Consider the following 24,967-nt stretch of genomic DNA (forward strand, 5'->3'; position numbering starts at 1 on the left):
GTCGGACTTACATAAGTTACTTTTTGCACAAACCCGAAACCACCTAAGACTAAGAGGTCTCTAATTGATTTTTGCAAGTAAACTAGAATTATTTTTTTTGGACAGACATGCTTTCATGGAACTCTGGTTAGGAGAGTGTTACACCCCTACATTCTGGGTAGATGTGGTTCATCGATTATCCAGCATATGGTTACACATGTACAAGCTGGACTATGATACGCTGGATAATCCAGGATGACTGCTTGACTGAGTCAAGTCGCAAAAACATATTTTCCACTAAACAATGCTCTGACGTCATGTCCTTGCGTCAGTAATTAATATTGTGCAATCTTTTGAAGATGGTGACATGCGTTTGAGGTGACAAATTGTGAAGCAAAAAACATAAATACATTACTGTTAATATGAATGTGTCATTTATACCCGTTTTTATGGATGCATTTTTCATATACAACGTCATCAGTCAGGAAAGTTACTCAAACAAAATAACCTATACATAACAAACTGCTATTGAAGATGTGGTAATCGCGTGCATGTATTTGGAACGGATGCACACGGTGAGTACTTTTTTCGTATTCTTATTTTTTCATAGCATTTCAAGATACGAAGTTGAAATTTCAAGATGCATACTGAGTTAAATTTCAAGATAAAGATCGTGAAATTTCAAGATAATAAGTTAAAATTTTAAGAAAGAGTTCCTTTTCTACCCGCCACCTCTTGTTTTTCGTTATAAAAACGATCGGCCAGCTTCAAGGGCATTGCCGTCATGTTATACACGTGCGATGTCCAAAGTTTGAGCGAATCCGCGTCCAGTAACTGTGTCTCGAAATAAAGATTAACCTGAAATGACAGGGGTTCCCTTAAATGTTGTTTCTCGTATATGGATAAATTTGAAAATTTGCTGAGCAGTTCCCTCATATACCGTCACTTCTGTCATGACTTGGTTTGTTTGTTGTTTAACGCCGCACTCAGCAATATTCCAGCTATATGACGGCGGTCTGTGAACAATCGAATCTGGACCAGACAAACCTCTGCCATGGAGGTAATTTAGGTCTTGTGACATGCTGTATAGTTGGGAGTGTTCCTCTTCCCTCTTGAGAAAGCATAGACACTATCCTGTCCAAAGTTGAGAATTTTCTGGAAAACTGCGAGCTGTTCATCTTTCTCCAGACCTTCAGCCAATGTCCACTTCGAAAGAGTATAGGGGAGTTCGGGTAGCCTAGTGGATAAAGCGTTCGCTCGTCATGCCGAAGACCTTGGTTCCATTCCTGACATGGTTACAATGTGTGAAGCCCATTTCTAGTGTTCCCCGCCGTGATATTGCTGGAATATTGCTAAAAGTGGCGTAAAACCATACTCACTCACTCACTCACTCAAAAGGGTATTCTAATTGTCGGGTATGCAGGTTGCAGCACTGGTGTGGTTCCATCATTTATATGACAACAATACATAATATATTCATACTTCTAAACATGATATCCAGCCAGTAAGGCTACGGTCGGGTTTTTTAATGATATTGCTGTTTGTTGTTGTAACGCCGCATTCCAGCTATATGACGTCGGTCTGTAAATAATCAAGTCTGGACCAGACAATCCAGTGGTTGACATGAGCGTCGATCAACGCAATTTGAATACGATGACATGCATCAACTAATTTAAGTCAGCGAGCCTGACCACCTGATCCCGTTAGTCGCCTCTTACGACAATGTAACGGCAAGCATGGGTTGCTTAAGACCTATCCTACCCCGGATCTTCAATATGATGTACATGTATAAAATCTCAGATCACGCGTGTATGATTGTGCAACATTTCAGGAAAGATAACTACCCATTCGCAAAAGCGTGCGTATTTCTAAAAAAATGTCTCCCTCTTATTCTTGTGGTGATACGTCTTATATGCGTGATGGCATTCAAGGAATAAAGACATAAAAACACATTTCACGTTAAATCAAAAGATAAAAACACACTTTGAACTAATTGACAAAACAAATATTACTTATTCAATATTTATAAATCCCTTAGTCCAAAATTATCACCGACAGAGCAGCTTGACAAAAGTTGAAATCCATTTTAGTGTTGCGATCCCTTTCGATGTAATGTCTGCATACGCTGAGCATAATCGTCCACAGCGTGCGATAACGAGTAACTCGGTGCGGAGCTTAGCCCTATTAACACGTGATGCCGACTTCCGTGTTTATGTTATGTTAGGAGAAGGGGTTGACACACTGTCAGTCAGTTTAGGACAGTTGATAGCGATATGTTTAAATCATGAATGATTGAGAATTGAAGCTTAATCGGTGAATGTCACTATTACAACATGGTGTAGTTCTAGCTCCTTGGTGATTACGGTGATGGCTGATGCACGCTGAGAGAAATTGTGAAGCCAGGAAGGAAACAAAATCATCACATGATCTCAGATCACAAGAATTTCCATCCTATTTGTATAAAATTGTGCTGTATCATGCTAGCGAACGAATTGTAATATCAAAATCGTACGTAAGATTATTTGTTGAAAAGTGTATCTCTCAACAATGAATATTATGACTTGCATACTCTTTGTTACCGTAATATTGCTGTGTGACAAATTTCAATGGTCAGAGACATTAGATAATTCTGAATTAGAAGACTCATTATGGAATTTTGTCAACCCTAATGGTGTGGAAGGCAGTCTGTCCTACACTGAAGACATAAGTAACTCTTCCTCCAGTGGTATTGTGCAGACATGTAAAGCTTTCCTTGAACATTTTGCCAAAGAATCCTCACTTTTCACAAGATGCCTTGTCGAAAATGCAAGACCATTTCGATTTTGTGAAACTTGTGTCACTTACTATGAGCGGGCATCAACAGTTTATACAGATTTGGTAAGTATGGGTCTGTCAATGTTGTTGCTGCCACAGTCAGCAATATTCCAGCTACATCATGACATCTTATACCCCGCTCACATGCACCTTTATGTGGACATCCAGAGCTGGGCCGATGGTGTCCTCTTTGGGTTTCAAGGCGTGAAAACTTTGTGTACATGTTTATGAGTAACTCTCTTCTCATTCAACATTGATTGGTAAACATCCTGTTTTATGTTATAAGTGGTGAAAAAACGGATGAATATGTGTGCCTTACACCATTTACATACTTTATTTACACATCTAAGTTGATTTTCATGTGAACACATAGTACATTTACATACCATGTATACACATGTATGTGTAGTTACACATATGTAAAATTACTTATGTTAGTAAATGTTGTGCATGTGAACGGGGTATATCATTGTAGAGCAAAGGTTTGATTCCTGCCTATACACACTTGCCTCAGTGATGTGATGGATAGAGGGTCATACCAAAAGGCTTTAAAAGTTGGCACTTGTTGTTGACCTGCCTGGCACTCGACACTGAGAGAAATAATACTAAGACTGGTTGGCTCGGATTCTGTATACAATGTCTGATCAGGGTATCAATGTTAAACTGCTGCAGGTATCTAAGTGGGCTAGCACACAAGTCTGGACAAGGGCAAGCAACCAAACACACATATACATGAATATCACTATTTTGAGTGAAATAATCTTGAATGCAATGTTAAGCCTCCATTTCACTTCACTTCAACTCACGGAGTGTCTATTGATATAAAAAAATATCAATGCAAGTCAATCAAAGTAGCAATATTGTGATTCTTGCTGAAGAGGTTTTGATATTTGTTATCAATAGATACTTGGTTGAGATTATGTTTAATGTAACAAATGTTATATTTGGGATGACACTTTCTTAGAAAGTAATATAACATTTGTTACATTTGACCACTTTCTAAATGGCATTGTGTATTCAGAGATTATGTTTATTATCCAATATCATTCTCAGTCATTGAGGGCCCATGAAGATCCGGGGTAGAATAGGTCTTCAGCAACCAATGCTTGCCATAAAAGGCGACTATGCGGGATCGCTGGTTGATCATGTTGATGCATGTCATCGTATTCCAATTGCGTGGATCGATGCTCCTGATATCAATCATTGGATTGTCTGGCTTAGACTCTATTATTTACAGACCGCCGTCATATAGCTGGAATATTGCAGAGTGTGGCGTTAAACAACAAACAAACAAAAAACTCAATCATTGAGTACAATGACATTGTATTACCAGTTACCATGGTTACTTGGATCATGTTCCCATAATTGATTCTCCTTACTGTGTTTAGACCAGGGATGTGGACTGTGTGAAGGAGTTGTAATCATGGTTAATGCCCTTTCCTGTTTAGACCACTGATGCAAACTGTGTGAAGGAGTTACTGACGGCTGACCGGGTACAGGTTCTCACTCTGGTGTATCAGAACATGAACAACGTGTGGACTAAAGCTTACTGTCCACGTAGGTTTGCTTGTCGTGGTGTGCATGTACATGTATTACACATTCTATTCATAATGGGTAATCATGGGTAATCATGATGATAAAATGTTACGTGTATAATTTTATTTTATTTTTAGAGGGGGTGGGGGTGAAAAAATTGTTACATAAAATGGTGGGTAGGGGCAGCAACACATGATACAGTGCTCAGACCAATCCCATCGGCTCTCCACCCCCTATGATAAATGACCAGTCCTTTAAGCTGTGTTTCATCACAGAAAATACCTAAAATCCTATCGTAGGACAGTAAACATGGTAAAGACACATGTCAAACGTTCACAATACTGTTGAACACACATGAACTATTGAAATACTTGTATCATTCGTAGGTATATAGTGTTTTGAATTTCTGCAATACCATTGCAGTATTAAAACACCCTCTGTTGCACCCCCACCTAATTTTATAATGTTAACATTAAACAATATGGTTATTCAGTGAGTGAAGGACATTGGGTTAACCTGGTAGTTAAAGCGGTTGCTTGTCACGTTTGATTCCTCACATGGTTTCAATTTGTGAAGCCTGGTTCTGGTGTCCGCCATCCTGATATTGATGAAGGCATAAAAATACTCTCTGTATTAATGTACCCCCTTAGTCACCATTAACATGGTCTAGCATGTAATGGGAGAGAGTGAGTCTCAACATGCTCAAGGCTGAAGTACTTACGGAAAAGTGCTTTTGTGTCTTCATTTATTAAATACGAATCATAGGGCTATGTAAATAGCATCTATCAAAATAAGGCAAATCTACATAATCTAGCCTATCCTTACTGACACTGTGATTAGCCTAAATAGTTACTTTTACAGGTAAAATTGTGATAAACTTTAAAAATGTTCATGTTGTCATGCAGATATGAAACAGCCTATTGCCTAAGGTGCGTCCCTAACACATGACAGCTCACTGCCATCGGGGTGTCTTCCAGCACTGTCAGACCAAGGTATCCCAGGATTTTACTCACTGATTTTCCTGGTTCTGAAGAAACACAGCATGAAGCTGAACATGAAGATGTTCATTGTGTTGTATCTTCAAGATCCGTCGCATTTTCGCATAATGTCCATCATGCTCCATCAAATGATCATCTGGCCAAAGTTCAGTCTCGACCTTCAAGATGCGTATCTACACATACCCATCCATCAGGAGCACAGCCACTTCCCCCAGTTCATTTTCCAAGACCGACACTGCCAATTGAAGCAGCTCCCATTTGCAATGTCTTCGGCCCCATATTTCCAAGCCGATCATGAAGTTCCTGCACATTTGAGGGATCATCTTCGAGCCATACATCGACTGTTGCAGATCCAGACATCCTCTTGCAACATCTAGAGTTTACACTGCAACTTCTTCATCAGCTACACTGGCTTGTCAACTTTGCAAAGTCAAAGACAACTCCTACTCAACAGATCAAGTTCATCAGGGCTCTGTGCGACACCAGACTGGGCATGACATTCGTTTTGCCAGACAGGTGGTTGAAGATACGTTTCGTGTTGGTTGCACTCACACAGCCCTCATTTCTAGGCCAATGACAACAGCTGCTAGGTCTTCTGACATCGGCACAAACACTCAAAGAGGTCAACTTCAAGCTCTACCTCCAGAAAGACAATTGCCAGGTCCTAATCTCCTACCAATTTCACTGCATCTGCATCTTCAGTGGTGTTGGGGTTGTCGAATGTTTGAGCCAGAGTTTCTTTGCGTCCGTTCGTCCCGACCCAACACTCCGTCAGTACATCGACCATTGGCTGAGGATTGCACTTCCACGATCTACAGGTATCAGGACGCGGGTCCATCAAAGACAAGCGACTCCATATCAACAACCTCAGATACAAAGCGGTCATTCTGGTGGTGTCCCACTGGGCAGAATTACTTCATGTGTCACACCTCATGATGCAGTTGGACAATCTATCAGTCGTATGGTATATCAACAAGAAACATAGAGGCACATTCCCAGGACCAACAATGTCCTAGTCGACTCCCTGGATTTGCCAACTTCACCTAAGCCCAGAAGTCGACCTCTTTGCAACCAGGCTCAACGATCAGCTACCACAGTTGGTCTCTCCCAGGCATTGGACAACAAGGCCGTGGCCATCTTGTGGGAGAACCTACTCGGAAGCTTAAGGATCCACTTTGGCTACGTATCTCGCTGTGATCAACTTCGTCATTTCCACTACAACCAGCCACCCACTTGGGATCTCAATGTCATCGTCCACCATTTGACTTCTGCAGAGTATGAAGAACTGGCTGAGAGGGACTTCGAGTTGATCACCCATGAGACGTTTTTTTCTCCTGGCCCTTGCCACAGCTGCTAGAGTGAGTGATATCCACACTTTTGATGTTAACAGGGTCCAGTTTGAGAGAATACAGTCTTTTAAAGAATCAGCTTCCGGGACAGCCAGACTGTTTGTTTACCATCCCCTTGCTGGCGTTAGTCCTGAGCCCAGATGACCATGAAGACATCTATATGCCCAGTTAGAGCGCTCTGTAACTATCTGGAGGCTTCGGGCCTGGAGACCCCTCCCAATTGGTTATAAGTTGTATGCTGAATAGATCTCTATTCAAAACTAGGCCGTTGTTCGTGTAAGGATGTCCTACGAAACCACAAAATGTTAAGCCCGATTTCATGTTGTGACATTCAACTAGCATAAAGGGGTCCCATCACCTGTTACGGTGTTTGTACCAACTCACTCACTCACTCACTCATCTTTACAACACGAGGCAGTGTTATAGATTCTTTATTTGTATCACTGTGCAGCACCCACTTCCTCCTGTATGGCTCACAGTTGTTGTCTCTACAGGCTAGGGTATCTGCGTCCAACCGTGGGATAACTGCATAGTGTCAGATAGGATAAGTTTCTAAATTTGTAAATTTTACCTTAAAATGTATGTTTATAAGCTTGTTCTTTCTCACACTCTATATGCCCACCCAACCATCCCTGCATCGCAGCTCCTCTAGACTTTTGGCTCATAGAGAGAGAATGATGTGACAGGGGTAGTGATTCGAAGCAATTTATTTTGTTTTTTTGCTTAGGCCTGATTGGCTGATAATAGAATGGGTGGGGCTGCTGATTCGTATTTTTGTCAACCTTTTTTGTGTAATGATTAAATAGTGATTAGCAGTCTGTGAAGTTACTGTTGTTAACAGATTTATTTATAAGAATTGACTTCAGTATTTTTTGTATTTATGGAGTAGATATAACTGAAGTAAACAGTGCACACTTTGCATAAATCTGCGTACATGTAGCAGATCTATGTAAAATGTGCACACAGTTTTTACATTGATACTTCCATAAATGCAAAAAAATATCTAATTCAGTTCTTAATTAAAGCCAGGTGGTATTGTGACATAATACTGTTTTCCCTAAACATTATGTTTTTGATGATTTACATAAACATTAATTATTTCCAGAATGTTTTGCAAGCGTAACTGAAGAGAGTGTGAATGCCACAGTCAATTCAACTCTTGCAGAAAGTACGCTGGAGTTCTTTGATCTGTTTAACAACATGACACACTGTATGAACAACACGATGCAGGTAAGAACGAGGTCATCCATCGTATAGTAAAGTGAGTGAGTGAGTGAGTTGGGTTTAACGCCGCTTTTAACATTATTCCAGTTATATCACAGCGTGTCAGCTTAATGTGGGAGGAAAGCCCGAAGTGATGCAGGTCTCAGACGTTTACCACTTAGGTGAAACCCACGAGCACAGGTATGGTGCTGACAAACCTAGAAACATAACTGGGGTAAACCGGGATTCCAACCCACAATCATAGGTTTCTGGCGTACCCAAGGGACATAACTCTGCACAGCGAATCGCTCGCGCCTAAGATGACGGGGCCACCCGTGCTCCCACTTACAGTAAAGACACATAACTATGATCATGGTGATATGTATTGATATGATTACTATTACTAGGGTCTCGCGATTCACTGATGCATGCATTGAAAATTCACATGAAATACAATAGGCCTACCTATGTCTCAATTCATTTGGTTTGTTTCCAATCTGATTAAAGTCAGATCTTCATGCTCACTGCTGCTACACAAAAATCTGAGGACATCCCATTGCAGGACACATCAGAACGACCTTTCACAAACTTTGCCTGACCAATGAAATAGCAATTATTATCAATTGGAAAGCAGCTTTCTCAAGCTTTACAGCACTGTCGACGACCATTCCAGAAAATGCCCTGGGAATTATCAGTTCAAAATTTGAAAAATGAACTTAAACATTTTTTTGGAATGTTTAATATATAATACATTGTTTCGCACAGACCTGAATGGTATTCTGTGACAATGCCGTTTATTATTGAAACAGCTGATGTTGGAAGAAATGTATGTTTTGCCTAGGTTAGATACTATTGTTGTACAATTATTTTTTATACAGTTGTGACGGAGAGGTTGAAGAAACCTGCCACACATAACCATTAATTAGAACCATGTTTACCTCTACGATATTGGATATGAAAGCTAAGGTTGATTAATTATATAAAGATGAACTCAATCATGTGTGAAAAATGTCATCAAGAAATATATCATGCACTACTGAACTTTGTGAGGTGGAAACTCTGTATGAATTTGTGATTGTGTATTTTGCACCCTTCGTAATTGAAATTCACTGCCCTGGTCTGGGGACCTGGATTTCTGCATTTTATGTAACCCAGGTAGTATGTATTTCGTTTAACAAAATTATCGGCCTGTAGGCTTGGTTTCTGGGTATCTGGGCTCTGGATAATTGGGGTTCCACTGTATCTACTATGGTCAATGGTGCAACGTTAAAGCGGTCAGCTTTTAACGAAAAGACTCAAGTTTTAGAACTTAACACTAGCCCGCTAGCCCGGGGCTAGTACGAATTCCTACAGGCTAGTACAAATTTCCCCATTGTTTCAACATAACAAGGGCATTTTATCTTTACCCGGGCTGGTAAAGCTTTTGAGTTTACATGAAGTTCTAATCCTTAAATCGTCACGATATGGCTGAAATATTGCCGATGTGACGTTAAGCTTTAACTCACTCACTCTAATCCTTAAATACCACATGCTTGTAAATTGTTTGTAGATGTATAATTGAATTCTAACATTTTCCAATAGGATATCGATCCAGAGAGAATGAAGCATGGGAACTCTTCGTTCTGTGTCAAATGTCAAACACAATACAGGTCTCTGAATGACAAATACACAGCAATCATGGACGAGACTAAATCACAAATCTGTATGGATGTTGTGGATATGGTGAGTTGAATTTGATCATTGTTTGATTGACGACACACTTAGCAATATTCCAGCTATTTGACAATGGCTTGCATATTTTCAAGTCTTAATTAGACATATCAGTGATTGATATTATGAGTAGCAATTTACGACTAAGTCACAGAGTCTAAACTCCCAATCCTATGCTGGTTGTAAGCTTCGGTGACTTGGTTCATTGGTCTATACTAAGGTATTGGAGTTACGATCACCTTAGTGCTAAGATCGCTTTGTACAACGGCACCCTTTTCTAACAACTGTGATTATTGTTGATACTGCCAGTTGCGAAAATAATGTCAGAACAAAGAAGCATGCATCTTCACTTGGGATTTCATTTTAGAAAAATGTAAACATGGTCAATTCTTGGGGCATACAACTAAATGATGCCATTTTCGGGATGTAAATATTTTAGGGTTCATGTGATCATAAATGTGGTTCATTTTGGATATTAGTGAGAATAAATGAATAAGAAATGAATAAGAAATCTGCTGTTTACATTTAATAGGTTTGTTACCATGGTGTCCAGTAGATGTGATCAGTGGTGATAGCACAAACTTTCACATGCAAGTGTATTGAATAAAATTGCATGAAAACCTATTTATCTTGCAGAACTCAATTTGGACTCAAGTAATGTTGCAAATATTGTGAACAATCAGATAAGCTACACAGCTTTGTGGTTTTATTTTACCATCCAGAATATATTTGGCACAGTTGATACACAGGGATACATAAATGTTGTGCTGGTACATGGACCAGTACCCGTGAAGATTGGGGTTAGAATCGGTCTTCAGCAAGCCATGTTTGCCATAACAGGGACTTGTTGGAAGAGGTGACTATTATGAACCGGTGGTCAGGCTCGCTGAATTGGTTGAAGCATGTCATTGTATCACAATTGTGAGATTGATGCTCATGATGTCAATCACTGGATTGTCTGGTTGCAACTCTATTGTTTACAGACTGCCGTCATACAGCTGGAATATCGCTGAGAGCGACATTAAAGAACAACCTAACCAACAGAATCCTGCCATAAATTATACATTAACCACATGAAACCTTCAACAGAGACCCGTTGTGATGACTTTGTGTGTCATTATCTGATTATATTCGGTTTTCCCATATCCGTCATATTAAAATATTTTTACAAACAATTTTTATCTTTGTGCCTTATCCATTAAGTTGTCTTGTATTGGGACTGTAACTGGTATTGTTTCAGATGAACTATACAAGACTGATGTGGAGTGCAGGCTACCACTGTTCTCATCGTAATGGAGAGCTTGCACCAGTGTTGGTCATAACTGGAGTTATATGTGCTTTGCCTGTGATATTCTACGTTTGCAACAGACTAACTGGACAAGTTAATGAGAGGACAATTGTTGTGCGTAAGTGCTCATCTGCAAATGCTTTGTTTTGTATCATACATTGTATTACAGCATAGCTCGAACTAAAATTGAAAGCTTTACTAGCCCCGGTAAGTTTAAATGACCTTGTAATGTTAAAACAATGGGGAAATTTGTACTAGTCCACAGGAATTTGTACTAGCCCTGGGCTATTGGGCTAGTGTTAAGTTCTAACCCTGAATTACACAGCCAAGTCAACCTTTTTGGTCAGGTTAAGGTCAAACTCGCCAATATGGTACCATTTGCATATGTATAACTTTATTAAGTTAAAAACAAGCAGAGCTTGTGTGCTTGCGGCTCTTGGCATTTCATAAAATGGCCATCATCAACATAAGTAATATTCACAGAAGCCTTACTATATGATTAATGAAACTATTGTTTTGACTCATTACTAAAAACATTCATCATGTTCATGTTTGATTGTAAAAGTTGAGTATGTTATTTGCAAGGAAACTATCCTCCTCCACAGAGTATTTCAATGTGTGGTGGCATCAGTGACTTCCATTCATTAACTTACACCAAAAAATATTACACCTATATCTTATTGCTTAAAAAGTTATTTATCCTTAACCTTATGAAAACACTCACATCAAATGTTTATACTCTTGACATTATGACAAGTTTTGCAGCTTAATAACTCTCTGACTTCTGGAGGAAACCCTGTCTTTGGTGGTTCAACAAAGTGGCTGACGGATTAGTTTGAAAACTAACGTTGATTGTAGTTTGAACTGTTTAACTGATGTGTCAATCCTTTGTTTTAAAATGATTATATACTCAACAACAAATGTGAGGGATCTTGAATATTTTTGGGGATTTTTTGTTGTTGTTGTGAAGACTAAGCACAAAATTTCATAAAAATATCCTGAAAGATAAACATTTTTCTTTTCAGTATACCAGAATTCTGGAGTTAATTTCATAGATTTTGCCTAATTCTTCTAAAATATATCCATTTCAGAAAAGAGACTGAAGCATCCAAAATCCTATGGATCAATGAGTAACAGTCAGCAGACGCTTCTCAACTCCCAAAGAACATAAATAGTGATATTGTGTTCTAGTTGGGGTGCAAGAGGAAGAAATTTGATTTGAACATCTCTTAACACATCACCATGATCACATGTTGCACTTCATGTAATATCCATGATCTATTGAACTGTTGCTTTTTACATGATATGAGGCGAAACTTCAATATACCAGAAAGACCCTAAATATACCATAATATTTTGCCACGGAAACGCGTCTTTGTCTGTTTACATAAGTACACATAAGTTGGAGAGGTGCAGTATTGTAATACAAGTTAGTTGTCAACTTACATTCCTTTGTTTTCAAATCGTGGAGATAAGTGCAATAACATGTATGCCTTTACATTAATTTAGGATGTATAAGATATTAATGCTGGTTTATTCATGAGCCAATGTAAATAAAATTGTTTCCTTTTCTAAACTTTTTCCATTTGTTTTGATTCAGATATTACAGCTCATCCATGTGTTTTTCCTGACATTTTAGTAATAACCACATGTAGTGCAAAGTGGTTTGGGTTAGATGATGAATGCGCCCCATAAAGATCCGGGCTAGGATAGGTCTTCAGCAACCCATGCTTGCCGTAAGAGTTGACTGTGCTTGTCGCAAGATGCGGGATCTGTTTGTCAAGCTCGCTGACTTGGTTAATGCATGTCATTGTATCCCAATTGCGTGTGTCATGACATCAATCACTGGATTGTCTGGTCTAGACTCGATTATTTACATCACCATAATATAGCTGGAATATTGCTGAGTTAAACAATAGACAAAGCTGATGATGCATGGCTGGCCTAGTCATCTGGGGAAACGAAGAGTTGCATCCCTAGGCCTTGCAAGAATCTACTACTAGTCAGTTTGAATCCAAGAGTTTGCCCTAGGTCTGTCAGCACCTGACACCTGTGTTCATTTGTTCAACCAAAGCAGTAAATGTCTCTGGTCCCTATCCTCCCAGGGGAGCACGGGTGGCACAGGTGGCCCAGTCTTCTGAGACGCAGCGATTCGCTGTGCAGAGTTGCGTCCCTAGGGCACGCCAGAAACCTATGATTTTGGTTCGAATCCCGGTTTGCCACGATTGTGTTTTTAGGTTTGTCAGCACCATGCCCGTGCTCGTGGGTTTCACCGAAGTTGTTAACGTCCTGCATCACTTAGGGCTTTCCTCCCACATTAAGCTGACACGTCATGATATAACTGGAATACTGTTAAAAGCGGCATTAAACCCAACTCACTCACTATCATCCCAAGCTAATATGCCATGCTGTAACAGACATGAAATAAACTGACATTATCTGTCAATTGGAGATCGGCTTCAGCAAGATGCAGACATTGTTGTCATGAACATGAACATGAACATGTTTTTTTCATGGTTATAACAAAGCAACGCCCTTGTGGATGAGAAGAAATTGTCTTTTGCAGTTTCTAAACTATATAGGATTATCTAGAATATTACTGAACACTGTAGACTTAGTTCAGACACATCCTCTAGTCAGCTTGTACAAGATAGGAGGAGTTCTCACCATACCCAAGCTCATGGGATATACCAAAGTGTTGACATCTTGGACCTCCATCACTTTGAGCTTTTCTCACACATTAGGCAAAAACTGAAATACTGTTCAAAGGGACAATAGAAGTCAGTCATTGTATTGTTAACACAAGACAAAACAATAATAATTAACAAACATAAATCAAATTCTACAAATTATCAATATCTATGCAAATCTTATGTGCAGATGTGCCTAATTTTTATAGGCTGAGTTAAAGTATCCATTAGAGGTTGATTTCGCTAATGACAAGACACACCAAAGCAGAAAAATAAACAATGATTTTATAAGGTCAACAAATGCAAATATGAACAATAGTCTTTTTCTTTGGACAAAAAAACCAACAGATTGCAGACAGAGGAATATTAAGTACTCATATATAGATGTTTGATGTTATCATTAAATATTGTATAAAAACATTTTATGTTTTATGTTGATCTCATCATCTCTCTTTTATTAAAAACAGAACATGAAGCATGTTAAGTGCTCATAACAACAACAGCTTTTCAAATACCAATGAAAATTTTCAAGGCTTTATCTAAAGTATGGATGGTTTCATCTAAAGACTCCATTTACAGTATGTACTGTTGTAAACTAACAATCCTGCAACAAGTGCATAATCATGTAATCAATGTTGGAGGGTTGGGTCATGTATTTTGCCAACCCGTAAAATGCAACTGAATTAAAATCTATGCAAGAATTAATCTTCAGGTCCAAATCCAAATACTGAGTCTAAATCAAACCAAGCTATCTCATCTTTTTCGCCCTTTTTTGGTTTTTTATACAAACTTTCCCTGGGAGATCCTTTGAAAAACTTTCCGGTATTCTTGGAAGGAGTATGTCTAACATGTGTTGTGTCTTTCTCTACCTTCATCTGAAATCCAACATTGATATCATTAAAACATCTTGAATTCATAACAACAAAAATTATTTGGTTACAAGTAGCACTTTATACACTGCATACATGGAATAGACATAAATACACATAAATTACACACTTGGTTCTACGAATAATGCTCAATGCTTACTATAAAGTTAATGCAGACAGAAAGATGCCTACTGAACTATATACATTGTATTTTGAATGCAACAGGAAACTTTTGTAGTGATATGTAATACCAATTCATATAGTCTGTAATTAATGTCCTATGATCATGACCAGTCCCATTATAACATTTTCCTCTTGAAGATGTCCACTGATATGTAATTATAGTATTTAGCTTCTTCTGATATAGGTATTTTGATATCTATTAGCTTGTATCTAACTTGAAAATCAATTGAAAATCAAAGGGGTTTAGTGTGCATTCTGATGCAATAGACACGCTTATCATACATATCCTGTAAATTCTACTATACTTTACTATAGAAGTATACAGGGAAATCAGTGCCTTGAATCACTTAATTGCTCCACTGCACCTAACCTAACCCTAGCTAGGCTGGGGGTAAGACCATCTCTCTCTGTTTTTCATCTCTGGACCAAGGCTTATATCAAGGTCACCTGACATAGAGTAAGTCATATATATATATATAGACAACAGTAATTAATCAGTGACATAATTACACATCTCGTTCAGGATGGCAGTTGATGTATAATACAATGGGGATTAACAATTTTGATTAGCATCTACCATATTTTTTGTTTAATAGTGCGCACCCAAGTTTAATGCGCATGGTCTCCTCCCATCAGTAAGATAGCCCAGTTGTGAGACACCTTAAAACAACAATGTCATACCTGGTTGCACATGTTAATCAGGTAATTAACCCCTATCATGAAAATGGACTTGTCTCATTACAGACAAAAGAAATGACTCAGGATGCTTGATACCCACTTTATTTCATTCAACATTTTAATTCATTTAAATCCATTGTTTTAACATATTCGCCACTGAGAGTTCAGTTAAAGTTTATATCACAGTTCATATCACAGTTAACATCGAGGTTGTCACACTGACACAACCTTAATCCATCTTCAGAAGTTTGCCAGCAGCCAAGAACTGGAGTGGTGTCTTGACACCCTGGGATAGCTGATCCTTCAGTCTGGAAAGTCGATTGTCAATCTCCTTGTACACACGCTTTCTTGCTGGTGGAGCTGCACCTAGGTCTAACTGAGATAGCTTGGTCTTCTCAGATTTCTCAATCTTCTTGATGATCTCGATGAACCTGTAGAGATTAGGATGACGATGATTCAGTGATGCATTGAGGCGACTGTGGAAACCCTCCAGGTTGTTGTTGGTCCTTGGGCCGAATGTCTGGTGATGGTTCCAGAGCGAAAGAGGGAATCTGGCTTCATAATCCACCCAGTTTGTGACTATGTAGTCGTTGAATTCGTCAGCATTCGGTACATCAGGAGACTGGTTCATGGAGTCAATCCATGCATCCTGAACCTGTTGAAGAGGCAGCAGAAAGTCAAAGTCCACCTGGAATGTCTCTGGGTTGAATGGTTGGTTCAGTAGTTGTTGGATGTGGACCTTCAACTGAGCAAAGAGGCGTTGGTAAGTTGTAGTCCGACGATCAGGCATCAATGCTTAGACTAGGGGATAGGTAATGCTTCCTTTCCGTGCATGCAGTATGTAAAGCTGATTCCAAAGATCTGGGCAGGCGGAGAAAGTACCATGCATGTAGACAATGGAAGCTGACTGGAGGATTCTAAGCTGATCATCAGTTGCAAATACCAGCATCTTGTCTTCTTCACCGTCGGCAAAAAGCAGAAACCACTCACCATCATGGGTCTCTCTCCAGGGTGCTGCAATGTCGACTTCAGCTCTGATTTTAGGGAGCTTCGGGATGGTGTGACTGCGGTGTCTGTACATGGCGCTGCCGACTGAGCTGAAGGAGGGAAATATAGCTTCAGCCTCTGGACAAGAACTCGTCATTGTAGAGGGCTGGCATAGGAGTGGTTGGTTCTTCTGTTGCTCTCTTGCCAAGGAACTGGATTCTCCTGGTGTCTTCTGGTGGGTGGTTGTGTACAGTGAAATTTCTAACAAAATTTCCAACTGTTGTACATTTGCCAATGCAGGTCTTAACGGTCCAAATCGTTTGCTATGACAACTTCAGTAGTTTCAGAGTAAACTTGTCCCCATTGCACACAGTATGCACCAAGTTGAAAAGCATGGAGCAAGGGCCATATCTCTGTACAAACTGAATGTACGACACCAATTTTTAAACTCATTTGAGATTGTGACTAATAACATCTATGTGTAAAATAGTATTTTTCTATCACTTGAATAGTTTTTTTGAGAAACATTTTCCACATTGAAAAGTGGACGGATGGATGGATGAACTTCGTTCTTATATCCCCCCACTCCATGGCTGGGTATTATAACATTTGTCTTTGACGATGTGACAATAAGTCTATGATTCTCAATTGTTCCACTTCATCTGAGCGATAGAGAGACTTTGAATTAGTCGCAAAGCACTCCTAATTCATGACAGTTTGTGTTGTAGAGTGGACACAAAATCATACCAGCAGACATGAAAGTTTTATGGATAACAATTTCTTTACTGTTTGTATTGTTAAGTAAGTTTTGGAATAGTACCTTCTGTGTATTTCCTCTTCTGCCAATCAGTACTCCATGTTGGTCTGGGAAGAGTTCTCTAAATTTCTCCCTTTCTTCATGCACAGCACATTTTGAGACCTGTAATTTATATGGTCATGTTCATCTTTCATTACCTTTCTTTCATTTTACACCAAAACATTACAAATTACACTTAAAGCCAGGCCACAGCAAAATGGCCAAAAGCCTATGATTCTCATCAGGAGAACTGTTGATTCAGCATATAATCATTACAGAAATAACAGCCATTAGGTTACAGTTGACATTATTATTCTCAATTCATGCCTAAATAGGTAAGCACATAACACTAACAAGAATAAGTGATGAGAAAAGTTTCATCCACATGATCCAATTTTGGTTCATATTACTGGAAAAACAACCATTTGAAATTTATCTGACAGGCTGTAATAATTTTTATTCTTTATGAGGGAGTGAATGTTCTTTGATGCTGCGGTCAACAATATCCAAGCTAAATATTAAATCTGTCTGTATATTATTGATTCGAGACCAGATGGAATGCGATCAACCAAGTCACTGATTCAGAGCACCCAATCCATTTGAGTCAGCTCTTACAACACACATAGTACATAGGGTGCTAGGCAAGATCCTGGAATCCTGAAAAAGGATCATTAAGATGAGAAATTGTGGCAATTGTAAGCCTGACATGATGAACCTAAATCATGATACCATATCGGTAAGCTTCCCAATATTTTCGTGATGATCTAAGTATTGATAATGATTCTTTCTTTTTCCCTTCTCATTTCCTAAAGGTGTTGGTATTATTAATTCTTCAGTTCCTCTGTACTGTTTGTGTTTAGTGTCAACCCAGGAGAAAAATAAATAGTTGATATGAAATGTTTTTTCCAAATGTTCAAGCCTTCAGGAAACTGATACATAATTATGCTTAAACACACCATGCATCATATACGACTCCTAACGATTAAGGGAGAAAAATACAAATTAGGCTGAAAGCAGGTACATTGACATGTAAAATATCTGGGAAGTACAAAATATTTGTTTTCAATTATTAAGAATAGATCAATAATGAACAGATTCCAACACTAAGAGTAATACAAATCACTATGTAAATTTTACAAATAATATATTCCATGTAGGATAAAGAGGTAAATTGAGACTAAATTTCTTCACAAAAGTAATGCTCCATGTTAGTTTTAACCAACACAAAAATATTATCAGATTGTATACTTTGAGTCCATCTAAAATACAAATAATGAGCATAAACTTTAAACATAGAACATGTACCGCTACAGTACAGAGCCTATCATTTATATATATCACACTGTTTTAGAAATTGTTTTACATTATGGTGCACCGATGTGAGTTCTGAAACAAGCAACTAAAATGAAAGAAGGAAATACATCAAAGTAGAAGCATAAGATATCTTGTCAGACTGTTCTATGGCATTCTAGCTTTTCAGACAGTATTTGCAGCATCTGCCTTTGTTGATGATGTTGAAATGTTACAGTAGACACTTAGGCCTTTTTTTAGTATAAGTCAATATTAGTGAGTATTTCACCAAATATAAATCTAAAATATTTGATGAATTTGTAAATGACATATCTTAACATTTTAGCATAACTGTAGATCTGAAGATTGCTTATAATGAAACAAGTTTTGTTTTCTGGAAAAAAACATTTATGTGAGAAGATCTGCAGATGAGGCCAGGAGGCAATATGCTACTTGAAGCAGAGATGTCTTTGTACATATTAAATGACATTATTTGTTCCTTAGGATTTTCATATTTCAACTTACTGATAATAATTATTGTTTCCATAATTCTTCCCTTGAATTATTCACTCACACCTTATAAGGGTTTATTGAAGTTGACAGTGTTCGGCTACAGTTATCCTAATTTATTGTTTTTATTGTGTTTTATTGTCAAATCCGTTAATAATTCATCTAAAATATGCTACAATATCACCTATTTTTGATAAATATAGTGACATGTTACCTGATTTTGAGTGCCCCTTATTGAATGTTCATAAAAATACAATTACCTAAAATGTACAGTGGCAAAGATATTTCACCATTCATAAACATATAAACTATTAGTCTTGATATAAGTAATTATTTAGTTGATAATTCCACAAAAGTTATTTCATGTCGCTTTTGCAGAAGACTACATTGGTTAGCCTTCATTGAAGGACTTCATAGGTTTGAATCCTGATATTGACATGTTTTTTTTGTGAAATTGGTAAAAGGTTTTACTGTATATGATAGGGGGAAAAAGCGTTTCCATCATTGCTCAGTTGTGTTTATCTATCAATACAGTTAGTTAATGTATGATCATAGACAAAGGAGTCATGGTTTAAGAAATGTTACCTCTTTCTTTTCCTTGAGTTTAACTGGTGGACCACGAGGGACTCTTACAAGTGGTGTTTTCTGAGTTGCCTCAATTCTCCTATCTGGTGTTGTTGCCTTTGGAGATGGTTTCACTTTTGGTGAGGGGCGTAACAAGACTGGTGTAGTTTTGGCATTTTTCATCTGCCTTACATCAATATTCTCCAACTAAAGTGAAAGAAAGAACAATACTGCACTGAAATATTTCCAGAATCATTCTTAATGTATCGACTAAATACAAATGTACAAAGAATCTGACCTTAGCATTCAAAGATAGCACAACACTGAATGTATACTGTCAGCCTGATGGGTTCCGATGTTTACTACCAGATTAACATCTGATTGGTTAGAACAAATATTTTTATGATAAGCATACAGATTTGAGCTATTGATCAATGTGAAGATATCCCATTTGTCATACCTCAACCTCCATTAATTCTGTTGAAGAATCTGAGTCTGATGCTGTATGTGTTCCTGAATCATCATGTGAGGCAAAGGCAACCTTCCTCCTCTTTGACACTGAGTTTGTATTTCGCAGTATACTTCTCTGTGGAGTCTTCAGTGCACTCTGAGGTGTCCATGTTTGGCTGTTTGGTGAACTGTCTCGCTTTGACACTTGTGGTGTTGTTGTCTAAAGAAAAAACAACATAGCCATGGGGCTTTAGCTGATCTGGCAATTAACTAATTCTTTACCAAAGAAGAAAGGTACGTATCTAAGGATGATAGTGCCACTGTAGCTCACCTGGATATGGTTAACTTAAAACCACCATAAATTAACATCATATTGAAAATTTTATTATTTAAAGCGAACTATATCAACACGGAGAGTCATCACATCGTGACGTTATCCTTCCCAAACATTCCATTTGGAGTGACATCCCTTGGTTTAACAAACGGCAGAAAATGGCGGCTACAGCAATGTCATTCACTTGAAATAAAAGTTGCACCGAGTAAAGTTAGAGTTGGAAAGAAATCCAGACCCGGCTGATGCTGAAAATGGATTGATATTAACATTCTGTGAACTTTGTGTGTTTGTTTGAGTCATACTATGGCTGTTGATGACGAGGATAACCGTTTGAGGCGTCACGGTTGGATTTCTCAAAGTAATACTGCTGAGTGTGGTGTTAAACAACAAACCAGCCAACCGAAGCAATACAATGTGGAGCTCAGTGATTTCTTTTGGTAAGTCGAGTATTCTGTTTTAACTTCGAATGGACATCAAAATATTCGTCCTGACCAGCTTTCGCTATGGTTCTGGTATCAATGACGTCATGGGCCAGTGGGGTTCGCTCTTTGCACACGGCGCGTTCGATACCAGCAGACAGATGTTTTTGACAACAATTATATTATAAAATGATAAAAATTCATTCTCTATTTGAAAACTAAGAATAAATGATGAAATGTGCACAATCTGAAAGAAATTGCCATTTGGTGACTTAGCATAACACCACTGCCACAGGCTAATTTGCATATCACGTGACCGGACGTTTCTCTTGTTTGGAAACAAACGCGCTTTTTCAGAAATCAGAATAGGGCTCAATGATTTTGCACGTGGAGCTGACCAACCAATGTAAACATAGGATAACTACGCAAATGGAAACAGTGTTTCACGATTTAGGATATTTTCTCAATAAAAGTTAACCATTCTATGTCATGTGTTTATGTAGACTTGTCAAAAATGAAACAGATGAAAAACATATGCAATATCTTGAAAGGACTGTGTAAGATGTGATGAATCATGGCAGAGGGTCTGTGCTGGTCACATGGAACGCTGGGTAGGAGAGTGTCCGTGCTATTGACAACGTAATCATGTGACATACTGGCGCTCATCGGGAAATGAATGTCAGTCAGCTTGCTAGAGTTCACCTAGGCGAGGCCACCTGCTACTGTCAATATTATCTGCACACTGTTCAGCTCTGTCAGAGTGTCACTGTCGCTGTCATATTCTTTAAAAAAAATGATTTTCTTACAATTTTCAGAAAAGAAATGTTTCTTTTTTTTCTAAATGTCATGATCAGTCTGAACCCAATTTCAGTGCAAAGTAATATATATATTATCACTTTTTATCAAATATTCAGAGCTGCAGATAAGCTATGTATTTGAGTAAAATACCCCAAAAACATATTCAAAACCCAATTACTTTCATTTAACTTGCGTACAGAAACACATGCTTTAAATGAAAAACTCAAATGTATAAAAACAGCACTCGTAAATAGCCAATGAAGCTTTTTAAGAATACATAGAACCGAGCTAATTTCCAAAACACAATTACAAGCTAATTTACTTTCCAAGTCAAGTATATATTTAGAACTGTTAAAGGGGCACTGATCTAACGCAATTCCCCGGGACTGGTTGTTGCCTTTGTTATTGTTTTTTCCCAGTGAGCACCCGGATGTAGAGCAGAAATCTAGACTAGCTCGCGACCTCTGTTGCGCCATTCGTAAGCGCATTAGTCACTTTTATGGATACTGGTAGTAATAAGAGCGTATGGTCACATTGATCAACAAAATGAAATACAGTTTTCGAGATAATAAGGAAATGTAGGCATCTTTGTGGGTAGCATCGGTAATGGTGACGAAGTTTTGATAAGTCACTTGCTTGGTAATTTTGCGATTTTCGTTTACACTATTTTGACTTGCAACACAAAGTAAATATTTCACCTGAGCATTGCTTTTTTTATAGTGTGTATATTTTTTTACTGTCAAAATGTGTAACATATATATTAAACGTCTAAATATTCAGTTATTTTACAACGTGACTGAAAAACATTTCCATCTGTATTATTATGATAACGAATTCCAAACATTTTGATGTTTAATGTCATCACCAAGAGACTGAAAATGTTACGTTGAAAAGTACATTTCTATGTTGTTTGGCTTCTAATCCTACATAATAATCTGTTGTGATGTTTGTAGGCCCTTTTGATCGTCTTAATCAATCTGGACAGATTTTTTAGTCAAAATGACTGAAATATTTACACATTTTAAAAATTGCCTGAGAGAATCACATTTTACAAATTGACGGTAATCTATACACGCTTACAAAGGAAATGACCTGTGAAAACAACGTCTATCGCGCATTGAAGAATTTCCCAACCAAGACGTAGAAAAACAAGAACGAATCGGTTCAAATGAAGGAAAATAAAATGCAAATACCATTATTACAAGGCAGCTTCCTTATTCGAGGAATGTATCCGTGAATATCCACACAAAGGAATAATATCCCACTCGTCTGCAGCTATACAAAATAACTTATTCGATGTCACGTGTCTCTGTAACTATCAAATATTCTAAAAGATATATATCGTTTCGGATGTCAAGTCTCAAGGGTCGGCTGAGAAAGGCCACGTGACAACTATTTTCATTACGTAGACGGTTCCTAAAAAATCCATTGAGTTTGATAACAATGAGCAACCAATCAACGTATTATCAGTTAACCCTTTGAACAAATTGTATGTTGTTTTTACATCGGCACTTCACGCCATGATATGAGTGTATTCCCTTTGTTTTAGTAAACCTAGACATGTAAACACTCACTTTTGACATATCCACTGTGCAAGATAACAGTGATTAATCAATCAACGTATTTTCTGTTAATCCTTTGATGACTAGGAACGATCCGTTGATTTACAAAAAAAGTAAATCAACTGATCATTCATCTCTTGCTGGGCTGCCACGTGCATATTACATAACCTCATTTAGATTGAATAATTACCCCAGACACAATAAATGCCAAATGAGAACCTTTGTCAGGTAATCTAAGTGGTGCTACCACTAATTGTACCTGTAATAAATTCATTAACTGAGCATCAAGTGAATGACGACAAATACACAAGTGTAGGGTTATACGAGAAAATGTGTATGACAACAAGGGAGTAGTAATCGTATTACACAATCCGAAATCCGAAAATGCTTTCACTGCATTGATACTTTTTTTAGAATTAAACTATAACCATCTGGGGTATTTCCAAATGACGACTTCCGAAGAGCTCCGCCGTTCTTTTTGTCTGTTTGTTTAGGCTGAAGAAATTATTTAACATGCGCCCTTTGTCGAATCTTTATAGATCACAGTTAACCAATCAGTGTTTATGCAAAAATGCGTAAAACAAATATTGCCTCCAGCCTCCAAGTTTATTTAGCTGTCCTTGCAGACGGTAGCCCAGTCTCTGGTCACGCTCAGTTGCGTTGCGTATCATCCGGGTACTCACGGGGGAAAAAACAATAACAAAGGCAACAACCAGTCCGGGGAATGGCGTTAGATCAGTGCCCCTTTAAATATACATCTAAAACATTATTTCATTTTTTTTTAAATCTCAAAATGTTTACTCATTAGGGGAAAAAACTTAATTTAGTGATAAATAGATCAGTTAAAAAATATTGGTTACCCAATGAAAAATGTAATAACCAAATTAAAAGAAAAAACTCAATTGCTCAAAAAGTTATCTGGAGCTCTGAATATTGGGAAAATTACTAAGAGTGAAAAATACCAACTGGAGGGTTTAAAATCGCTGCAGGTGATGACATTGGGCTTGTCTGTGTTAGAGCACTTGATGTACGCTTTATCTGTTGTGACTGCTTCATGGCCTTCATCTCATCCTGTAGCTGAGCTATCTTTGTTTCCTTGAAGAGAGAAAATAACACAATTGTTATATCACTATATTTTGATTCTAAAATCCATATGATCTGAAACATGTCACAAAGTAACAATCATACTGTACCCTTTTAGATTAGAGGAGGAAAATTATCATTTCCTTTCCATATGATGCAAGTGCTTGAACAGTGCTTCAGGTGCAATATTGATGCAAATTGGCTATATAAAGGCATGCTTCAGCATGTGTTGAAGAACATCAAGTACAGGAGATTGATTAATTTTTTAACTTAATATATGCCCATGGGCTAAAAAGCATTTTATTTTTCCGTTTTGAAGCACATGGACTAAACAACGAGGGGGAATAAAAACGAGCAGTCCTGGTAGAATCTTCTCCAGCAATGAATACCAAAGGTTTTCTCTACCTTTTGCACAATTTTCTTTTGCATGCTGTCAGTTTTCTTTCTCTGTTGCGACAACTGAGACAAAACTTCATTCTGTGAATAGAAAAATTGTCATGTGTTCTTTTAGCTATAACTCAACAAAAGTGATAATTTTGTCATGACGAAAACTAATACTTTTCAGAGACAAGATAATTTGTACAAATTCCCTCCCAGCTATTTGATCAATTGCATTTGGCTCATTTCCTACTGCTGATTTTAAAAGCTTTAGGTCACCTTCTCAGATATTTCCTTGTCCAAGTTTACTGTCATTTCTTCTATTTCTTTCTTCATCTCTCCACACTGGTCATTATTCAGCTGAAATATTTCACATTTGAATAATTATTTACAAAGAATTTACAATTAGCAAAGTGTTTTGTATTACTAGCTGGATATTAAGATAAAAAACAAAAGTGTAATGCGGTGATCAGTACATGAAAATTGAAATAAAAGTTTA

General features: G+C 37.9%; 2 protein-coding genes across 2 annotated transcripts in view; one reads left to right on the plus strand and one right to left on the minus strand.

The window, feature by feature from the left end:
* Positions 1 to 2,176: 2,176 nt before the first annotated feature.
* On the plus strand, positions 2,177 to 12,453 carry LOC139474352 (osteopetrosis-associated transmembrane protein 1-like). Its single transcript, XM_071257336.1, has 6 exons — positions 2,177 to 2,856; positions 4,242 to 4,350; positions 7,782 to 7,906; positions 9,461 to 9,601; positions 10,830 to 10,995; positions 11,969 to 12,453. The coding sequence occupies exons 1-6, from the start codon at positions 2,527 to 2,529 to the stop codon at positions 12,046 to 12,048; spliced, it is 951 nt and encodes a 316-aa protein (XP_071113437.1). The 5' UTR covers positions 2,177 to 2,526; the 3' UTR covers positions 12,049 to 12,453.
* Positions 12,454 to 14,268: 1,815 nt separating this feature from the next.
* LOC139475924 (synaptonemal complex protein 1-like) overlaps positions 14,269 to 24,967 on the minus strand; it is a 33,090-nt gene continuing 22,391 nt past the window's right edge. The window contains exons 24-30 of the mRNA XM_071259140.1: positions 24,748 to 24,828; positions 24,496 to 24,567; positions 23,974 to 24,102; positions 19,905 to 20,114; positions 19,466 to 19,651; positions 17,105 to 17,203; positions 14,269 to 14,442 (exon numbers count right to left, since the gene is read on the minus strand). Coding sequence (XP_071115241.1) covers positions 14,269 to 14,442; positions 17,105 to 17,203; positions 19,466 to 19,651; positions 19,905 to 20,114; positions 23,974 to 24,102; positions 24,496 to 24,567; positions 24,748 to 24,828 — 951 coding nt within the window. The remainder of the gene's footprint in view (positions 14,443 to 17,104; positions 17,204 to 19,465; positions 19,652 to 19,904; positions 20,115 to 23,973; positions 24,103 to 24,495; positions 24,568 to 24,747; positions 24,829 to 24,967) is intronic.

This window comes from Haliotis cracherodii, unplaced genomic scaffold (genome assembly GCF_022045235.1).
Source record: "Haliotis cracherodii isolate W230 unplaced genomic scaffold, xgHalCrac1.p SCAF_3, whole genome shotgun sequence".
Taxonomy (NCBI): Eukaryota; Metazoa; Mollusca; class Gastropoda; order Lepetellida; family Haliotidae; genus Haliotis; species Haliotis cracherodii.